The sequence below is a fragment of the Mirounga angustirostris genome, unplaced genomic scaffold (assembly GCF_029215605.1).
Source record: "Mirounga angustirostris isolate CCGP_5_RB_7025 unplaced genomic scaffold, mMirAng1.0.hap1 SCAF_10, whole genome shotgun sequence".
Classification (NCBI taxonomy): Eukaryota; Metazoa; Chordata; class Mammalia; order Carnivora; family Phocidae; genus Mirounga; species Mirounga angustirostris.
Window position 1 is genome coordinate 117,993,687 of NW_026991718.1, and position 20,975 is coordinate 118,014,661.

Consider the following 20,975-nt stretch of genomic DNA (forward strand, 5'->3'; position numbering starts at 1 on the left):
AGGCCGCGGGGCAGCCAATGGCAGTTCAGGGGGCGGAGCCGCGGCGGCGTGCGCTGCGACCGGACTCCGCCGTTAGGGGTGGCAGCCAATGGGAGGGCCGGGACGCGGGCCGGTTAGATTCAAAGGTGCCTATAAAGCGGCCCGCACGCCCGCGTTCGCCCGAGCCCGGTGTGGTCCGTGCGGTCCGAGCGCCGCTATGGCTCTGCGCCCCGAGGGTCTGGACGAGCTGCCCGCCGCCTGCCTGTCGCCGTGCGGGCCGCCCAACCCGGCCGAGCTGTACAGCGAGGCGCGGCGCCTGGCGCTGGAGGAGCTGGTGGCGGGCGGCCCCGACGCCTTCGAGGCCTTCCTGCGGCGCGAGCGCCTGGGCCGCTTTCTGAACCCCGACGAGGTGCGCGGCATCCTGCGGGCGGCCGAGCGGCCCGGCCAGGAAGGCGCGGCGGCGGGGGCCGAGGACTCCTTCGGCTCGTCGCACGACTGCTCGTCCGGCACCTACTTCCCGGAGCAGTCGGACCTGGAGCCGCCGCTGCTGGAGCTCGGCTGGCCCGCCTTCTACCGGGGCGCCTATCGCGGCGCCACGCGCGTCGAGGCGCACTTCCAGCCCCGCGGCGCGGGCGCCGGCGGCCCCTACGGCTGCAAGGACGCGCTGCGCCAGCAGCTCCGCTCCGCGCGGGAGGTGAGCGGCCCGCCTCGGGCCCCGGGGCGGACGGGAGGCCCGCTCAAGAACGGGAAACAGGCCGGCCGGGAGCGCGGGCCGGGTGGTCCCGGGGGGCCCCCCGGCTCGTCCAAGTCTGCTTGCCTTCCTTCGGGGCACAGGGACATTGGTCTCAGCCCGCATGGATGAGAGTTGTGTCCGAGGTCCAACTCCTGATTCACATCCCCTGGGGGAGGGCACCAGAAATACTTCCAGTTCCACGTTTCAGTTCAAACCAAACCAGATTGCTGATTTTCCTGGCCATCAGCCAACACTGGATCCCATCTCCCGAGAAGTGCATTCCCTAGGGGAAAATTCCAGAAAGATTGCACTCAGCGACAACTATGGAGCTTTAGGAGTCTGTTAGTGCTAGTCACAGCTCTGTGTCTTATGTTGTAGAAAGCAAATACATTCGAGTGGCAAAGTGACAACCCTGCCCCTTTCCCTCCTGCCATAGACCAGAGGAGAAATTGCGCTCTCTGTGAACGAGGGGGGGCTGCGCCAGTTAGTAGCCTTCTAAAATGCAGGTACCCCTACTTTGGGGCATCTCTCTTCACACTGGGTTTTGGTGTTGTCTTGACTCTTAGTGTGGGTGCGGTGGGAAGTCTTGACTTCAGCAGGGTGCTGGGTACCTAGGGGTGTGGGAGAAAGGTAGGTGGGGGCAGGGTGGGTGCTGAGGCAGACACATAGTTAGCTGCCACCTTGCTTGCTGACTGGCAGGGCCCATCTTCCTGGCTGTCACCTGTGCCAGGGACATGGCAGGTAAAGCCCCAGGCCATGGTTAAGCCGAGCAGGGCTGGTACCTGAGTGTGTCTGACTGTGGCTTATGAAATCTGCATCAAGTCGGACTGAAATTGTCAAGTCCAGGAACAAGCCCCAACTCTCTCCAGTGTTCTCGATGCTGGCTGTTCTTTTCCTGATAGTATCACTGGGCCGAAGGGAGTGTGGGCTAGTGCCTTGCCTTTGGGGGAGCACGTGTGGTGGGTAGGCCGCAGTGCTATCGGTATGCTGAAGGTCCTTTTTTTTTTTTTTTTTTAAGATTTATTTATTTATTTAGCCAGAGTGTGGGGGGGAGTACAAGCTGGGGGAGTGGCAGGCAGAGGAAGAAGCAGGCTCCCCGCCGAGCAAGGAGCCCGATGTGGGACTCGATCCCAGGACCCCGAAACCACGACCCGAGCCGAAGGCAGATGCTCAACCATCTGAGCCACCCAGGCGCCCCGCTGAAGGTCCTTTTGATATAGCAGACACTTGAGAAGACTAAAAAGACGGAGAACGGCACGATGGTGGGATGCATTTCCAGAGCTCACCTCCAGGAGGATAATTTGGGCACTTGGAACTTAAAAGAGTAATGAATAGGTCTCCATGAAAGAGAGGAAGGAATTGCCTTAATCTCTTGCCCAGCTCCACTTTTTATTGGTAGTGAGGGGCACTGGAGCTAAGGCCAGGGGGGGAAACTGTCTATCAACTCACATGCTGGCCTTGGAAGGGGCTTGAGGCTGTTGCTCAGACTCCCCTTTGCCCTGGGAGCATTCTGTAATACTGGCATTCCAAGGTAGGACCTCCTGCCCTGTTCTGTGCCCTAGTTCAGCTACCCACTCATATTTTTGAGATTCTGTATTTGGAACCTGGGCAATTTTAAAGGAGAAAGGTGGTACATTACCTTTACATCTGATTAATATTTTCAGTATCTCTGCCAGATGCCAAATTGCTTGCTCATTCAGCACCTACTGTGTATCGGATGCTGTGCCAGGGCCCGGGGCCACAGGAGAAGGGCACTTGACAGTTGACAGTCTGCTGGTGGAATGGGTGGAGAGGTTGCTACAGACAGCAGGGGAAGGGTGGAAGAAAGAAAATTCCAGGCAAGGCGGTGACCTTGGAGCTGGGTCCAGAAGGATGCCTGGGGCTTGCCAGGCCAGAGGGTAGAAACTGGCCCAGAAGGGTGAAAGGACCCAGCATGTTTAGAGGCAACCAAATTCCTCAGAGCTGGAGCAGAGAGTATGCCAGGGTTAGTGGTAGAAGGGGAGACTGGAGCCAGGCTTTGCCCACTAAAGAGCAATGGGGAGCCACTGAAGGTTTCGAGGGAGGAGCATGATCACATTGGTGTCCCTGAGCAGCAGTTCTGGTGGGAGCATGAGGGAGGATGGGTTCGAGAGGGCTGAGGCTGGTATGTGGGGTGCTTGTAGGGAGGAGGCCACGGGCCTACTGATGAGGGTGGGTGCTAAGGCAGTGTGTGTGGGGGGGGCGTTGGGCAGGGGATCAGTTTTAATGACAGGCCTTGGTCAGTCGGTGGCCTAGGAGGGTGTTGAGTGAGGGGGTAGGAGAATAGGCAAGGTGAAGAAGGCGGGAGAGGCAGAGTTAGGAAGGATAGAGGTTTTTTTTAGCTTGGGTGGGCAGTGAGGCTACCAAATTAGATTACAGGAGGGAGAGCAAGGCTGAAAGTCGGGACCAGGAGAGGAGTTGGATTTGAGACATGTTAGTCTCGAGGCCTCAGAGACCATCCCCTTTATTTAAAAGAGCACGATCATGCTCTCTGCTAAGCAATGTTCCAAGTAGTCCTGAGGTGTAGGTGCAGTCATCCCCACTCTGCAGGCGATGGAGCTGAGGCACAGAGAAGTTGCCTGAAAAGCCATTATGCACCCGTGTCCTGGTGGTGAAAACACCTGCTGGTAGGATTGAGCACTTCCCGGGGGTTAATTTCTGTGCTAGCTCTTTACCTGGATTCTCCCATTTAACCCTCCTGCCGCTAGGAGGAGGCCACATTAAGAAGAGACCAGGCACTTAACTTGCCCAAGATCACAGTTAGTGGGGGGCAGAGCTGGGCTCAAGCCCGCCTGCCTAGCCCCAGGGCCTGTGCTCATAACCACTGCTGCACGTGCCTTCTCTCCCGTGCGGGAGGATCGGCACCTTGGCAGGTTTCAACAGGCTGAAGGTTTCTTAACAGTTTCTGCAGATTTGGACTTTTTATTTCTGTGGTGCCCATCCTCTAACCTGGAGAATGACTAGGACAGTACTCATACTTCCTGCACTTTTCAGGGTGAAGGCTGGAGTGGTCAGGATACAGGCACAAGAAACTGGGGTCACTTGGTAAATGGCGGTGTCTAATCCTAGCTTTGCAGCCCCGACAGCTGGTTTTCGGAGAGTTTCGGCCTCACCTAGGACTTCTGCTGCATGCTGTCTGGCCCAGTCGGCGGGGAGGGGAGAGGCAGGACAGCAGATGACGAAACAGTGCGGGCGATTCTACCTGCTTTTCCGCTCAGCGAGTTCTTTTCCCAGAGGGGGTGTGACTGGGGCTGTGCATCTGCCAGGCCTTCCGTCGGCTCAGAGTGTGGGCATCCTGCCACACGAGTAGGCCACAGCATTTAGAACACGCACGCCAGATGTGCAGTATGCCTTCATGCAGGCTGACTGCTGCCCTGGCGCTCAGCTGGGCTTCACCACTGCCAGAGGAAATAGCGCTTTGGACCAGAGAGCCAAGAGGTTGGCTTCCCAAGGAATTTTTAGAATAGTTTTGAACGGAACAGGATTTGTTTCCCTGACACACCTACTCCTGTTTTCCCTACACTCCTGTCTCTGTTGCCATATGAATCAGTGTGTGGCTGGGCTCTGGCCCCCACGAGTCAGGCGGGAGTAGAGACCTTCCCTGGAAGTGCTGCATGCCCTCGATTGGTGGGGGCTTTCTGCGGTGGCCTTGGGGTATTTCTGGTTTTTGAATGGGAGTTCATGGGCAAAGCTCATTCTACCAGGAGGTTCCACACTCCTCAGAGGCATCGTTCTCACCAGCTAGCTGCCTATGTTCCGAAGAGGCACTTGAACTGTGACGCACCCTTGGGCCTCCTTTTGATAACCTGAGCATTAGTAGAAGCAGTCCTTGTATTGACGAAGAGTCCTGCCAGGAGGAGTGGCTGCTGAGAAATCTGCTGGAGGCCCCTGGCGTGCATGAGGATGTATCAGAACCAGGGCCCTCCTGATCTTGCTTAATGCTCCTCTGAGTTACAGTAGGATCTGTGTGGCATGATCAGTTCCTGTTCCGGATGCCCCGGTCAGCCCAGAGCTTCCTCAACATCACTAGTGTTGATATTTTGGACCGGATGATTCTTTGTCCTGGAGGGCTGTCCTGTGCCTTGGACCCTGAGCAGCATCCCTGGCCTCCACCCACTAGATGCCAGAAGCACCACCCCCCTGCCAATAGTCAGGACATTTGAAAGTCTCCCAAGGGGAGATAGGGAGCTATGCGTAAAGGTTACAGAGTTTCTATGTGGGGTATGACAAAGTTTTGGAAGCAGATGGTGGTGATGGTCGCACACTGTTGTGAATGTAATTAATGCCGTTGAAAATAATGAGAATGGCAGATTTATCATATATTTTACCACAATTTAAAGAAATTGCCAAGGGGCGCCTAGGTGGCTCAGTCTGTTAAGCGCCTGCCTCTGGTTCAGGTTGCGATCTCAGGGTCCTGGGATCCCTGCTCAGCGGGGAGTCTGCTTCTCCCTCTCCCTCTGCCTGCCACTCCCCCCTGCTTGTACGTGCACGCTCTCCCTTTCTCTTTGTCAAATAAATAAATAAAATCTTAAAAGAAAAATAAAGAAATTGCCAAATGTCCCCTGAGGAAGGAAATTGCCCCTGGTTGAGAACCACTGGCCTAGAAGGCCTATTATCTGATGCACAATTTTAGGATGTGCCCCACCAGGCAGTCTGGCTGCTTTTTATCTCTTCTTTTGATTTTATGTGTCAGGTGAAGGATTTTGGAATTGTCAGCCATTTCTTTCTTTTTTTTAAATTGTGGTAAAATACACCAAATTTACCATTTTACCACGAAGTGGCATTAAGTGTAGTCACATCACGCAGCCATCGCCACCATCTGCCTCAGAACCGTGTCGTCTTCCCAGACTGCCGCTCTGTCCCCACTGCACAGTGACTCCCACCCCCCTCCCCTCCGCCCTGCAGCCACCTTCTGCTCTGTCTGCCATTATTCCTTCGTTCTTTTCATCTGACGTCCGTCAGACAGCAGAGATGCTGCAGGATCATCCTGGGTCCTTTATGGATGCGGGGTCAGTTCTCTCACGCACACACACAAATCGTCCTGGGTATGCAGGCTTTTTAAAAATCCTGATGCAAATGATAGAACCCGTGGAGGGGAATTTGGCAACATCCAGCAACATTTCAGTTGTATTTACCCATCGACGCAGCAACTTCACATCTGTGTGTCTGTCCTAGAGACAGGCTGGCAAAAACATGAATAGATGCGTGCAGTAAGGGGAGAGACGGGAGGAGCAGAAATGTCCTTCAGTAGAGTGGGAAGTCAACTGACCCGTCTCCAGAGTGGGGTCCCCTGCAGCTCTAAGGAAGGAGCGAGGACCTGTTCTGTTCCCTGTGACTAAGTGTCCAGAGCTGCACCGGCCAACGAAGTCACCATCAGCCGTCTGTGGCTATTTCAATCTATATGAATTACAATGAAATATGAAAAATTCAGTTCCTCTGTCTCATTAGCTGTATTTCAAGTATTCAGTCTACAGTGGTGGCTAGTGGCTACCATGTGGATGGCACAGAGCTAGAATATTTCCATGCTCTCGAAGGTTCTGTTGATCGGCACCGCTCTAGAACGTTGTGGATCACATGCTGCCTTTTATCTGTTGTTACAGTAAACAGACGTTATGTGTTTATAGTAAACAAGTGTGTGTGTACACACATAGGCATACTTATTTAGGAAAGTGGAAGACCAAGAACGGATCAAAATCCTCATTGTAATGGAGAAAGGAGGAAGGGAAAGGAGGCACAAGGGACGAGGACGGGAGCTAGGGGACTCTGCAAGTGCCCTGTTTTGTAGATCAGACTTTGGACCCAGGTAAATGCTTTACATAAGTATAACATAAAAATAACTCAGAACGATAACCCCCTTCACCCCCCAAACCCCTCCTGGATGCTTTTTCTTTCTAAAAGCCCAGCTGCCCTAGGTGCTTCCTGCCGGAACGTGACAACCGAGGAGATGCAGCGGCCGCCGGGGCCAACGAGGGGCAGGTGCTGCTCCCTGCTTTCTGGAGAGGCGCTGTGCCATGCTGCAGACGAGGCCGTGCCAGCCTCCGTCCCGGGACTTTATTTTATTTTTCTTTTAAAGATTTTATTGATTCATTTGACAGAGAGAGAGAGCACACAAGCAGGGGGAGCGGCAGGCAGAGGGAGAAGCAGGCTCCCTACTGAGTAAGGTGCCTGACGTGGGGCTCATCCCAGGACCCTGGCATCGTGACCTGAGCTGAAGGCAGACGTTTAACCCACTGAGCCCCCCCAGGCGCCCCCTCCGACCCGGTACTGAAATGGTTAACTGTACAATCGCAGCCTATGAAACTGAGGGAAAACGCACAGGCAAACTTAGGGTCCATTGTGCACGTCTGCTTTTCGTGTTTCTAAACACTGAAGATAATACCAAGTTATTTAAACATTTTTAAAGAAATTTCAAGGCCGTGATTTCCGTTCTTTTAAAACCTGTAATTAATGGGGAGAAAAGACGTCTTTTGCTTTGTGAGCAGGAGGGTCTCCAGAAGCCTTCCGGCAGGAGCACCGGGGAACTGAAGGAAGGGAGTCTGAGGGTCACGTGGTGGGCGGGAAGCTCGCCGCAAAGGGCTGTTGTTGACCCCTTTTTCTTTCTTTCTAGATGGGGGGAGGGGTAGAGGGAGAAAGAGAATCTTAGGCTAGGGCGTGGAGCCCGATGCAGGGCTTGATCCCACAACACTGAGATCATGACCTGAACCAAAATCAAGTGTTGGTGCTTAACCAACTGAGTCACGCAGGCATCCCTGGAACCCCTTACTCTTCTTCTTCTTCTTTTTTTTTTTAATTTATTCATTTGAGAAAGAGAGAGAGCACAGGAGAGCATGAGCGGTGGGGGGTGGGGGGAGGGAGAAGAAGACTCCTTGCTGATCTGGGAGCCTTATGCGGGGCCCGATGCCAGGACACTGGGATCATGACCTGAGCCAAAAGCAGATGCTTAACCCACTGAGCGTCCCCCTCCTTACTCTTCTTAAACCTCCCCCTCCATTGCCTGTATGGTGATGACTCTGTGGTTGACACACAGGCCCTCCACGACCTGGCTCACCCGTATGCCTCTCAGCCAGTCCAGCCACACGGGCCCCTACCCCGTCATTTCCTGCCTCTTCCTCCGCCACCAGCTGGCTTCCTGTACGAATGCCCTCCTCTTCACAACTCCCCGGTCCAAACCGGGTCCTTATTTGTGATTCAGCTCAGAGGCCCTGTCCTCCAGGAATCCTTCTCTTCTCTCCTCTGGTGAACGTTTGAGTGCCTGTAGCACGTCCACCACAGCAAAGGATGAGTCCGGTGTCTGTCAGATTCTTTCTAGCTGTCTTTCCGCTTAGTCCAAGGTTCGGCCCCCAGCAGACCCTGAAGAGGTGCTGGCTGCACGATGGAGCACGTGTTTCCTGCCTGAGCTAAGCCCCTCTGTCTGTGTCTCGTGTAATCTTCACAACAGCCCTTTGACGGAGATGCTATGATTATCTCTTCCAGAGGAGGAAACTGAAGCTCCGAGAGATGAAGAACTTGCCTAGGGTCACACAGCTAGTGAGCTGCAGAGCTGGGGTCGGTGCCCAGGCCTTTCTGCCTTTTGCCCACTATGGATTAGTGGGATGGCTACAACTCCAAGTGGGACACGTAAAACAATGTGGGAGGTGGTAAACTTCTGATGATGCCACAATTTCGAGAGAACACTTATTTTTGGGGTGCCTGGCTGGCTCAGGCAGTAGAGCATGCAACTCTCAGTCTCAGGGTTGTGAGTTCAAGCCCCATGGTGGGCATGGAGCTGACTTTAAAAAAACAAAAACAAAAACACATTTATTTTTTAAATCATTGTATCCAGGGGGTTTTAGCTAAGCCCTTCCCCAAGAATAGCTCAAAAAAAGCTGGGGCTTTATCACCACTGCAGCTTGAGGTTTGGGGAAGGCAGCCAGAGACAGAAATTGGTCTTCCCAGACTCCACATAGTAGCGACTTCCTGGGAGCTGGTGTTTCATGGTCCCTCATCCTGGTAGGTGAGATTGGAATGTTGGAGAAAGACCATAGAATCTCCTCTTTTTTTTTTGAATATTTTGAATATTTTATTTATTTATTTGAGAGAGAGAGAAAGCACAAGCAGGAGGGAAGGGGAGAGTGAAGCAGACTCCCCACTGAGCAGGGAACCCTATGTGGGACTTGATCCCAGGACCCTGGGATCACGACCTGAGCTAAAGGGCAGCCGCTTAACTGACTGAGCTACCCAGGCACCCCCAGAATCTCCTCTTTGTCTCTGTGTTGCTTCTTGAACCCCTACCTCCTTAAGGGGCCATGACCGTCAGGTGCTGTCTTGAGTCCTCTGGGGCACAGAGCCAAATCCATCCTGTTCCAAGGCCTCCGTTCCCATAGAAGATGTGAGACCTGTAAATAAATTACCTTAACGTTCAGAAAAGGAGTTAATGTGGTACTGAGAGACACAAGTTCTTGCTGTTGAAGTGAGGAGGAGGGAGACCTGCTTCCAGCCCAGGCTGCTCCTAACGGTGGCTCAGGGAGGCCCAGCTCTGGCCTGGTTTTCAGGGGCTTGTGCTAAGGCTGCACGTTCTGACACCCCCCACCCTCACTGAGGGCCCCGCTCTTAAACTGCAGAGGGTATGACAAGAGGCTTGGTGCCTGGAGTGGCCTGTCTCCGGCAAGGAAAGCTAGGCTCTGGCAGATGTCTCCCTGTGTTGAAGTATCCGGACACTCTGACTCTGGACTGGTGAGGGGAATCAACGAACATATACTTGAGGGATCCTTTGTACCTTGCACGTCATGTAACATAGTCATTTAGTTCTGGCTACACACCTATTTTGCAGACTCAGGACCAGACCTTGGAAATGACTGTAATTTGCCCCGGGCTGTGTGGCTGAGGCAGCTGTGAACTGTAGTCTGATGCTGAGTGTGCAAGGTTGGACAGCAGGCATGAATGGAGCCGTGCTGCTGGGGAGAAGAAAGGACTGGTCCAGGGCGGTGCGGAGGATGGTGGCTGGGAGTCGGTCGGAGGCTCAGCTGGGCCAAGTCCAGATGTGTAGGGTACAGTGGCCTGCGTGTCTTTGGGGATGGAAGTGTCTGCGGCTGGGGGCAAACAGTGCAGAAGGAAAAGAGAGGGGAGGGGAGGGGTGCTGTAGGGCAGGGATCCTTTCCTGGCTCTGAGGTGGGCTCCAGAGTCTGCACAGTGAGCTGTAAGCTGGTGTTCCCATGAGCTGACCGCTTGCTCTTCCCTCTGCTGCCTCACTCTGTAGGTGATCGCCGTGGTGATGGATGTTTTCACGGACATTGACATCTTCAGGGACCTGCAGGAAATAAGTCGGAAACAGGGAGTTGCTGTCTACATCCTTCTGGACCAGGCTCTGCTTTCGCAGTTTTTGGATATGTGCATGGATCTGAAAGTGCATCCTGAGCAGGAGAAGGTTTGTGTTACACGTTTCCAGTCTCCCCACAATCAGCAGTAATGACTGAGCGTCCGAGACCTACATTGTCTGTATGGTGGTGGGCGGGGGATCCCCATGACAGGAGAGGCAACTGAGGCCATGAGCAAAGCCATTTGCCTGAAATCTCACAGAAAAGAAACCACAGGGAAGGCAAGCTGGTGCAGCCACTCTGGAAAAGAGTATGAGGTTCCTCAAAAAGTTAAAAATAGAGCTACCCTGTGACCCAGCAATTGCACTACTGGGTATTTACCCCAAAGATACAAATGTAGGGGTCTGAAGGGACACGTGCACCCCAGTATTCATAACAGCCAATAGCCAAACTGTGGAAAGAGCCCAGATGTCCATCGACAGATGAATGGATAAAGAACATGTGGTATATATACACAATGGAATATTAGCAGCCATCAAAAAATGAAATCTTGCCATTTGCAACAACGTGGATTGAACTACAAGGTATTATGCTAAGCGAGATACGTCAATCAGAGAAAAACAACTATCATATAATTTCGCTCATATGTGGAATTTAAGAAACAAAACAGATGAACACAGGGGAAGTGAGGGGGAAATAAAATAAGATGAAACCAGAGAGGGAGACAAACCATAAGAGATTCTCAATCATAGGAAACAAACTGAGGGTTGCTGGGCGGGGAGGGGAGTAGGCAGATGGGGGAACTGGGTGATGAACATTAAGGAAGGCACGTGATGGAATGAGCACTGGGTGTTATATGCAACTGATGAATCTCTGAACTCTACCTCTGAAACTAATAATATACTAGTTATTATCCATGTTAATGGAATTTAAATAAATAAATAAAAATAAATTACCACCGTGACTAGGAAAAAAAAAAAAAGAAACCGCAGAGTCAGGACTCAAACCTTGGCTTGCCCCTCATGTCCCGCTCCGTCCTAACTAGGAGCTCAGCTCTTGGCAGCAGGAGGCTGTCTTGAAGGTGCTGCTTTTCACAGCGGCGCCGGCAGGCCCTCCACTCATAGAGCCCCTGCTCTGTCCTTGGCAGTGCCCTAGGCTTCTGACAAACGTTATGTGACTCAGTCCTCACCGCAGCCCTGTTTCAGCTCCGAAGTGGTGGCATAGAGAGCCCAGCGTCGACCAGGAGAAAGGAGTGGGCCGAGGGTGTGACTCCCCATCAGTGCACCTGCCCGCCTCCTGCCCGGCTGTTCCTGATCACCTTCATGTGCTGCTCTCGGTTCTCGTTCTTGTTTTTAAAGATTTTGTTTATTTGAGAGAGAGAGCACAAGCAAGGGGAGTGGCAGGCAGATGGAGAGGGAGAAGCAGGCTTCCCGCCGAGCAGGGAGCCCGATGCGGGGCTCGATCCCGGGACCCCGGGATCATGACCTGAGCCGAAGGCAGACGCTTAACTGACTGAGCCACCCAGGCGCCCCTTGGTTCTCATTCTTATAAAATTAGGCTTTTTATATCCTTTGCTCTGAGCATGAAAATAATTTGAGCTTGGGGTGCTCTCTGCTCGGCGGGAAGCCTGCTTCTCCCTCTCCCACTCCCCCTGCTTATGTTCCCTCTCTCACTGTCTCTCTGTCAAATAAGTAAATAAAACCTTTAAAAAAAATTTGAGCGTAAGTATTTAAATGTAAGGTTATATAAGTCAGCTAGCCGATTCTCTGTAGTGGAAAGAGGCAAGAAAAATCATCGTATTTATTATTCATCTTTTTAAATCAAGCATCTTTTTTTTTTTTTAAATATATTTTTTAAGATTTTATTTATTTATTTGACAGAGAGAGACACAGTGAGAGAGGGAACACAAGCAGGGGGAGTGGGAGAGGGAGAAGCAGGCTTCCCGCGGAGCAGGGAGCCCGATTCGGGACTCGATCCCAGGACCCTGGGATCATGACCTGAGCCGAAGGCAGACGCTTAACGACTGAGCCACCCAGGCGCCCCTAAATCAAGCATCTTAATGTGAGCCGTGCTTCGGGACTTAATTCATCCACTTGGTTCATCACCTATGTGAGCACCTTCTCTGAGCCACTTACTATTCTAGGTACTGGAAAGAAAGCAGTAAACAAACCGAACTAGGAATTTGGGCTTTGGTACTGTAGGCTCCTTGCGTAATGAACGTCAGCTTGCCACCTTGTTATTAACAAGTAACTTGGTCTACAAAATGTCACCATTTACTGTCCCCCGCAGAGTTCCCGGGGGTGGTTTTCCCTAATGAGGAACCTGAGGATTGGGTTTAATTAGGTAGTTACTGGTTGCTGCAGCTACAGAGCATATTCATGTTCACGGTGGTGGTAGAATTGGAGCTTGGAGCCAGAATGAAATGGTCCAGCCACGTGACCCAGCACTAGCTGAAACAGGAGGTCAGGGGGGCCCCAGGAAAATGCATGTCGGGCACGGAAAAGCACGTTCTCATCTAGCCAGACATCCAGCCTGTGCCGGCTCTTACCTAGGGCCCGGTGAAGCAATGCAGGATGACCCTGTGGAACTCCGAGGCTCTCTGTCTGAAACTAAGGCTGTGAGTCAGCAGCAGGAATCTCACAGCGTGGCTCTGGCCTCAGCTCTGATCGGGACATTGGCTGCAACCCATGCACTCCGCGGAAATCTAGCATTACCTACCGACTTGGTTGTACACTGTTGAATGTTGCCCGAGGGAAGAGTTGAAAGGTCTGTACCTTTGGCTTCAGCAATTTTCTAGTGTCTTAACTTCTTCCTAGAGAAGCACCATCTTCTCTGGTGGCTTCTCACCCGGGCGCATCTGCTGGTGAATCTGTCCCTCACCCAGTGGGGCTGACCTCCGCCCTGGCTCCGTGGCTGGTTCTGAGCGGGTGTCCTGTCTGTCGGAACTTGGTCATGTATTTGTGTGTAGACACTCAAAAGTGCTTTGGCCACAATCACAGGGGCCTGTACGACATTCAGGTAAGTGCCAAAGGGAAATATGTACAAAACCACACCAAAATGTACCCATAGTGATATTTTTTAATGCTTGTTTATTATATGTTGATCCTTAAAGGTTGGATCAGGAATTAGCATCTCCTCCAGGAAGCTGCCCCCAACTGTGCCCTGCCCTCCCCGCCCCTGCCTGTTCCATGTATGTGTACAACTTTTTGGAAGTTCCTAAGCTTTTTTGTTTGTTTAATTTTATTTTAAAGCAGTTCAATTTACAAGAGTTACAAAAATAAGGAATTCCTTTTTTTTTTAATTTGTTTTTTATTTTTTAAGTAGGCACCATGCCCAACATGGGGCTCAAACTCACAACCCTGAGATCAAGAGTCACAGGCTCTACCACCTGAGCTAGCCAGGTGCCCCCAAATGTAGGGAATTCCTGAATACTCCTTGCCCAGACTGTCTAAATGTTAACATCTTATAAACCTCGGTGCAATTTCAAAATTGAGAAATAAATTTGATACAATACTGTTATCTCATTTACAGACCTTATCAACTTCACTGATCATTCCACAAATGCCCTATTTCTTGTCCAGGATCCAACTCAGGACCATATCTTGCATTGGGTTGTCATGTCTCCTTAGCATCCTCTCATCTGGAACTGTTCCTCTGTCTTCCTTTGTCTTTTAGGGTCTTGATGCTTTTAGAGAACACTAGCCAGTTTTCTGTAGAATTTGGGTTTGTCTGACATTGCCTCATGGTCAAATTCAGATATGTGTTTTGGTAAGACCACAGAAGGGATGTTATGTCATACCATACTGTTGTGTTTTGGCTTTTGTTTGTATTTGGAAATAATGACAGATTCACAGAAGCTGCAAAGGTAGATAGCGGGTTCCACGTGTCCTTCACCCAGTTTCCCCCAGCGGTTACATCTTGAGTAACTTAGAGTACAAAATCAAAGCCTGGAAATTGGGGTTGGTGCAACGTGTGTCTGTAGTTCTGTGCCATTTCATCACACATGGACTCATGTGTACCTGCCCCCACCATCACAATACAGGACTGTCCTGTCACAATGATCTCCCTCTTGCTACCATTATGGTCCCATCTGCTCCCCTCTCTGTGCCTTCCTCCCGATTTTTAACCCCTGGCAACCAGTAATTTGTTCCCCATCTCTGGGGCGCCTGGGTGGCTCAGTCGGTGTTAAGCATCTGCCTTCGGCTCAGATCATGGTCCCAGGGTCCTGGGATTGAGCCCCACATCGGGCTCCCTGCTCGGCGGGAAGCCTGCTTCTCCCTCTCCCACTCCCCCTGCTTGTGTTCCCTCTCTCGCTGTCTTTCCCTCTGTCAAATAAATAAAATCTTAAAAAAAAAAAAAAATTTGTTCCCCATCTCTATAGTTTTGTCAGTTAGAGAATGTTCTATAAATGGAATCATAGTGTATGTGACTTTTTTTTTTAAGATTTATTTTAGAGAGGGAGAGTACGCACACATATGTGTGCAAGCAAGGGGCGGAGGGGCGGAAGGAGAGGGAGAGAGAGACTCTGAAGCAGAGTCTGCACTCAGCATGGAGCTGGACGTGGGGCTCGATCTCACGACTGACATCATGACCTGAGTTGAAACCAGGAGTTGGCCACTTAACTGACTGCACCACTCACGTGCCCCACTATGTAACCTGTTGAGATTGGCTTTTTTTGTCCTGCACAATGCCCTTGAGATCCGCCCAAATTGTTGTGTGTATCCGTAGTTTGTTGTTTCTACTGCTGAGTTGTGTCATGGGGTATGGTTGTCCCATGGTTTGTTTAACCGGTCACCCACTGAAGGGCTTTAGGATGGCTTCCAGTTTTGTGCTATTATGAGGAGAGTTGCTATGGATCTTTGTGCACAGGTTTTTGTGTAGTTGTAGGTTTTCACTTCTCTGGATGATGTCCTATCTTGTTGCGGTTTTTCATCCTGCATTACTTTCCTCTCTCCTAGTCCTTAAAGATAAGGGGCATGCCAGATATCTCTGTTGTCTCAAGGCTCAGCACATTGTAGGGGCTTTCTTTGTTTATGGAATGAAGGAGAGGGTCGAACAAATATCTTAAACATTTCATTTGAATCATGTTAAGATTTCTAAAGGTATATAGTTTACTCAGTGCTGATTTGCCCCAAAGAATGCAGATGGTCTTAGTACTTTACATACCATTGGATATATGTTTCCATGCATCATTTTACAAGGATAATTATGCCCACATATGCACCATGAGGCCCCAGTATGTTGGTGCCCTTTTGGTAAATTCATTCTTACAAGAGATGTGACATTGCTGATTAAGCCCCTTGTGATATGAGTGTTTCAGCCTCAGAAGTCCCATGTTAGAGAAGGCTTGTCCTGATCTCCAGACTCATGGTGTGGGGTAAGTGAAGATGGGCTATTATTACTCATTACTGATGCTGTTAAATAAAAAAGTAGGAGAAATAGCAGGTTAGCTTCTTTAAGCCTTTGTTAAAATGATATTTATTACTAGCGTGTTTTCTTTGATGATTTTATCCCCCACGTTTTGTTTCAAAATCACTTCTTGGATTCTGTTGTGTCATATCCCCAACAGTGAGTCTTCTTTTCAAGCACATGTACACAAGGACCAAGAGTCTCAAAAATCAGTGTGATCAAAGGGCTCACAAGAAGATGGACTTAGTGAGGTCGCATTCCTTGAGTTCTGAACACTGTTGGCTCATGTGCCCTGTATGGTGTTCCTGAAGGGGCCTGGGGACCACTCCTTTGCCAATGAGTGCGTCTATTGGGGAATTATAAACCAAGCCCTCTTTATCATTTGCTCACTGGACTGTTGTTTCTTTTTCTCCCATTCCCTGCCGACAGCTGATGACCGTTCGGACCATTACTGGAAGTATTTACTATGCAAGGTCGGGAACTAAGATAGTTGGGCAGGTTCATGAAAAGTTCACACTGATTGATGGCATTCGAGTGGCTACAGGCTCCTATAGGTAAGTCTCTAGCCTGCCCATGTTTGCTACCCTAACCTTTGTAGAACGTGCTTGCTATATAAAGGTAAAAGCTGCTTTTTCCTCTCAATGCGAGTCTTTGTGGCCAAGCATTCCGGTAGGTGTGCATCTGTGGGTGTGAGTATATCATTCAGAGCCTCCTCCTGCAGGAGGTGGTCAGGGTGTGGGGTCACACCCCCCCCACCCCCGCCCTATGGGCCACAAAACTAAAGTGCAGATGTGAAACTTGCCTGGAGACCCCCGGTGGATGAGTCGATTCCAGCCTCGGCCAGGCCTGCCGTGGCTGAACCAGGGGTTACCAGTGACAGGAGCAGTCTCAGATCCTGTTCCTTGGGGCCCTTGACCTCCCCCTGTCCCTCGTCCCTGCTCACTTGCAGGTAAGGGCAGTCACAGGCCTCAGCATCAGTGGAGGGCAGAGCTGAAGCTGTCACCTTACGCGTAAGTCCTTCACCTTCCTTCAAGCCTTGTAGCCCAATGCTTTAGTCTGGAAAGCCCTGGTCCCTGTTTCTGGCCCACCTTTGGAGAATCACCTTGGCACTGACACCTTATGCTAGGGTGCTGGGATGTTGAAGAGGGTGGAGAGAATAGTGGTTCACACGGATCTCCAGAAGTTAAGATACACCATGTTTACTTGGGCGGATCTGATGGGGTGTGTCTGTGTGTTAGATTGTCTGGTGGTAGGCATGAGGTATGTCTTGAGCTTAGAAAAGAGAAGCTCCTTTTTGAAGACACATGTGTCTCTGGGTGGTGATGATGTGTCAGCCCTGGGTAAAGGCGGACATGGAAAGGATTGTAGAAGCTGAGGTGGTCAGATCTGCAAACTCACGACGCCTGTCCTTGCAGACAGTACCGTCATTGCTCAGAGCAAAATTTACGCTCTTCCTTGAGACCTCCTTTCATGAGATGTTCATAAATAACTGGAAGAAACTGGATTTTCATCCAAAATAGGCTTTATCTACATTATACAAACTTAGTCTCAAATGGTTTTTGGATCTTCTAAAATATAAAATATAAAAATTACATTACTCTCTCTAAAAAAAATACACTACCATTGAGGATAAGGATGAAGATGGTAGCTTCTATTTGTTGAAGGCATTTCATAATCCTGGTGTTGGGTAGGTGTCTTGTCTGCATGATTGAAGGTTTTCCATTTCAACCCTCATTGAGGGTTTTCAAAAGAATCTTTCTTCTCTGGCTTTGAAGGCAGTTCTTAAGGTAGGATTTGCATCAGCAAGGAATCTTGGTTGCCAGAGACAGAGTTGACACTATGTGTTATGATCTCCTTTAAAACATCCTATTCTTCATACAAACTTATTTATCAGTGGGGTGACTGCGAGTGCAGAAAGTTAGCTCAATCTACTTTATGCAAAATAGAATTTATTGAGTCCCATAACTTGGAAGTGTAGAAAGGTGCAGTTGGTTTTCAGCTTGTCTTGACCTGGAGGGCATATGTTTATCAGAATATTGTCCCCTGGTTCTGCTTTTCTCTAGCTGATCTTTATTCTCAGTCAGGCTTATCCCTTTGAAGGCAAAGATCCAGGCTTACTTACATAGCCTTTAGTAGCTATCTCCCAAAGAGAGAGACTTTCTTTCTGTTTGCACTGGCATCAGTCCTTGAAAAACTCCTTGGTCCTCGCTAGGTCACGTGCCCACCCTGGGTAGATCCCCGACCCAAGGGAATGGAATACTCTGGTGGCCAGCCTGGGTCATATGTCCACCCCTGTTGTGATTGGAGAAGATGCATAAAGGAACGCCCTTTGGCTGGGGGTGGGTGGGGTTCTATCACTAGAGGAAGGAGAAGGGATGCTGGACAGGCAGGGGCACATGGCCACTAATGAGCTCGGAATGTGCTCGGAGCAACAGCACCATCCTTAGAATGACAGTACTGTCTCCCTTTGAAAATGACAGTATTGGAGGAGCAGAGCACTGGCAATCTTAAGGACTCGGGTCTAGTCTAGGGTCAACCACCAGCTTCCCACTGGGACATCGCTAGCTCGTTTCCTCACTTCTGAAGTGAGAGCCCTGGCCTGAATATTTTTAAAGCCCTTTCTAGTTTTTAGAAACTCCGAGACTGAGGAGGTGTGGGTCTTCGCGTGTTGGTTAAAGAGCTGGCCTTTTTACTTCTCTGAATGCATACGTATGTCAGACCCCGGGGTAAGGCTGGTTGAATTTACACCACCTGGTAGGTATGCTGTCGCCAGAGCTGTGACTCCTGGAGCAGAGTATCTGGGCTTTATTATTCAGTTTGACAGTAAGTAAACAGTAAGGAGACTGACTGCTCATCCTTACTAGCTTCTCTGTTTGTTTGTTTTTAATCCTTAAGTTTTACGTGGACGGATGGCAAATTAAATAGCAGTAACTTGGTCATCCTGTCTGGCCAAGTGGTTGAACACTTTGATCTGGAGTTCCGAATCCTGTACGCACAGTCGAAGCCCATCAGCTCCAAGCTGCTGTCCAACTTCCGGATCAGCGGCAAGTTTGACCATCTAGTCGACCCGAAGCCTCTGTCGAAGGAGCTCACGTTGGGCAGCCTGCTGCGCCTGCGGCTGGCCCGGCTCTCAAGCACCCCCAAGAAGGCTGAGCTGGGGTTCGAGGCGCCCACTGAGGGCAGGGCAGAGGCCAGGCGCCATGACTCGGAGTCCTCCACTATCAGTGACAAGGACGACTTCAACAGCCGCAGGGACAAACTAGAGGGCGGGAGGATGACCGATGCCGCCACTCAGACGGAGGCAGGAGAGGAGGCACCAGCAGTGAGCGTGAGTGATGCGGGGACCCAGGCCAGCGCCGTGACGACGTGTGCCGGGACCCAGACCGCAGTCACCACCAGGGTGGCGAGCTCCCAAACCGTGGTTCGGTCCACGTCGGCCACCACCCAGACTGATGTGGATGAGAACGTTCTCTTTTCTCAGGGCACCCAGTCTAAAGAAGGGTCACCAGTGTCCAGGATGTCTGTGTCAAGATCTTCCAGTTTGAGATCTTCCTCCTCTCTGTCCTCGCAGGGCTCCGTGGCGAGCTCCTTGGGTTCCCAGGCGTCCAGCAGAGCCACTGACTTTGTCCGCGCTGGACATTCCAAGTTCTGGGGCGCCCCCCGCTTGGATCTGTGCTTGCAAGACTCCTTTAGGAACTTGAATCAAGAGCGCCAGTTTCACTTTGCTGGCATCAGGTCCCGGCTCAACCACATGCTGGCCATGCTCTCCAGGAGAACATTCCTGACTGAGAAGTACCTTGGTTTTCATCCCGGAAACGTTACCAGGGCCTCAGTGAATCTGCTGGCTGTGAGAGATATCGCACTGTATCCCTCCTATCAGTGACCACTCAGCATTCAGCACCCGTCCCCCGAGCACCCTGCTTTGCAGCCTGTTCACCCGATCTTTGGTCACCCCGATTTTCTCTGAGTTCTATAAACTGCACATTCTTTTACATGCCTTTATCTTATTTTTGTCATGTATAAACCAGGTGTTGGTTTTATGGTTGAAACACTATGGGTACAGTTTCTTTGCACGACTTTAATATTGGTATCTCTTAAAGAGAGTGTTTAGGGGTTCTCAGGTTAATTCAGGTAAAAGAGAAAATACATTTTGTATTTTTCTAGATATGTGTGCTCTTCTGTTTTAGAGATTTGCATGACTAGTTTTTATGATCAAAATCCTGTTTAAGAAGAAACTTCCTTGTCATCTGTGTCTTCTTTAGGATATCTATGTTCTTAGCATTAAATAAATATAAACAACTTTTGTGTGGTGATTGCGCGGGTAATATTTTTCCCCTCTGGCACTTTTCTCTTTAACCCTGGAGTGTGTCACAAGTAAATACATGTAATAGCTATTTTTGCAGGGTTTTTGTTTTTGTATTTTTTTAATAGTGTTGGGATGGGGAAGAAGTAGATGATCCAAACTGTTAAAAGAGAAAATATCCACTTAAAAGTTAGAAGACGTAAAATAAGTGTCAGGGTCGTGCCCTCCTTAGTGATAGGAATGTTGGTGTTACTATCTGTATAGTTTGAAGGAGGGAACTTGCCAGCAACTGCAGGTCTTTTCATGTGCCTCTCTCTGCTTGTCTTTTCTTCACAGGAAAAGCTTGAGCTATTTAGACAAGAAACTTGGTTCTCTGCTGCGCTGCCAAAGGCGGCCTTTGTGTGCGTTCCTGGATTCAGCCCTAGTATTAACTCTGGTGGCGCCATGGGCCTAATTTCATCAGATGGGTGTATTGACAATGATTTAGCAATCTCATATCCTGGAGTAGTGGCAGAAGAGGACACTGACAATTATCCCAGATTCCAGGTCCGGTGGCAGGCCATGCAACTGGTTTCTACACCCTGCTAATCAGGGTTGGTATGGCTGTGGAATCCTGTTTTTGTCCAGTCTCGTTTGTGTGGACCGACCAAAGGAAGAGAATTAAAGGGTGGCCTCCTCCTTCTGATTTGGCCAAAGCAAGAAAGATCTGTCACAGGGGAGGGTATCGTCTGCCACATAGGCACATGCTGATGCACTGGATCATGAGCATGCCTGTGGGTATTCATGCGTGCCCTGGGCCTCCCTGATGGTCCCCAGGCTGGTTATTTGCTGGGTTCGTGCCTTAGTCTGGGCTGTGAAGCCGGCCAGACATCCAGTTCATGTCCGGTTGTAAACAACTCGGTCCTAAGCCTCACACAAACTTATAGTTGGTTGAAACCAGTTGCAGATTTAGATCATTTCCTATGTTCTGTCTTTGACCCTCGCAACAAAGTAGTGCTGGGACAGCTGTTATTCCCAATAATCGAGCAGAGAAACAGAAGCTCAGATGCAGTGGCATATTTTAGGTCGCAAGGCTGGTAAAGGGTGACATAGGCGTGGAACACAGGTTTTTTAGACTGGGAGTCCAGGACTTGGTTGTACGAGTCTCTGCGGGAGGGTGGAGGCAGCACAGGGTGTACGTTGAGAAGTGGCAGTCAATACACTGATGAGTTGAAACTTAAAAGGTGTTGCCAATGATTAG

The 20,975-nt window shown here is 50.3% G+C and overlaps 1 protein-coding gene across 2 annotated transcripts; it reads left to right on the forward strand.

The window, feature by feature from the left end:
• The first annotated feature begins 134 nt into the window (after window positions 1-134).
• Window positions 135-19,456, forward strand: FAM83D (family with sequence similarity 83 member D). Of its 2 annotated transcripts, none has more exons than XM_045885766.3 (4): window positions 135-673; window positions 9,966-10,133; window positions 15,862-15,986; window positions 18,328-19,456. In XM_045885766.3, exons 1-4 carry the CDS (start codon window positions 197-199, stop codon window positions 19,313-19,315), a joined length of 1,758 nt encoding a protein of 585 aa, XP_045741722.2. In that variant the 5' UTR covers window positions 135-196; the 3' UTR covers window positions 19,316-19,456. The 2 variants fall into 2 exon arrangements, with proteins under 2 accessions (XP_045741722.2, XP_064429237.1); XM_064573167.1 differs by lacking the exon at window positions 135-673 and adding an exon at window positions 9,180-9,756.
• Window positions 19,457-20,975: the final 1,519 nt, after the last annotated feature.

Coding starts and splice junctions, on each gene's coding strand:
- FAM83D (XM_045885766.3), top strand. CDS start 197: ATGGCTCTGCGCCCCGAGGGTCTGGACGAGCTGCCCGCCGCCTGCCTG. Junction 674..9,965: donor AGCTCCGCTCCGCGCGGGAG/GTGAGCGGCCCG, acceptor CTCACTCTGTAG/GTGATCGCCGTGGTGATGGA. Junction 15,987..18,327: donor GTGGCTACAGGCTCCTATAG/GTAAGTCTCTAG, acceptor TTAATCCTTAAG/TTTTACGTGGACGGATGGCA.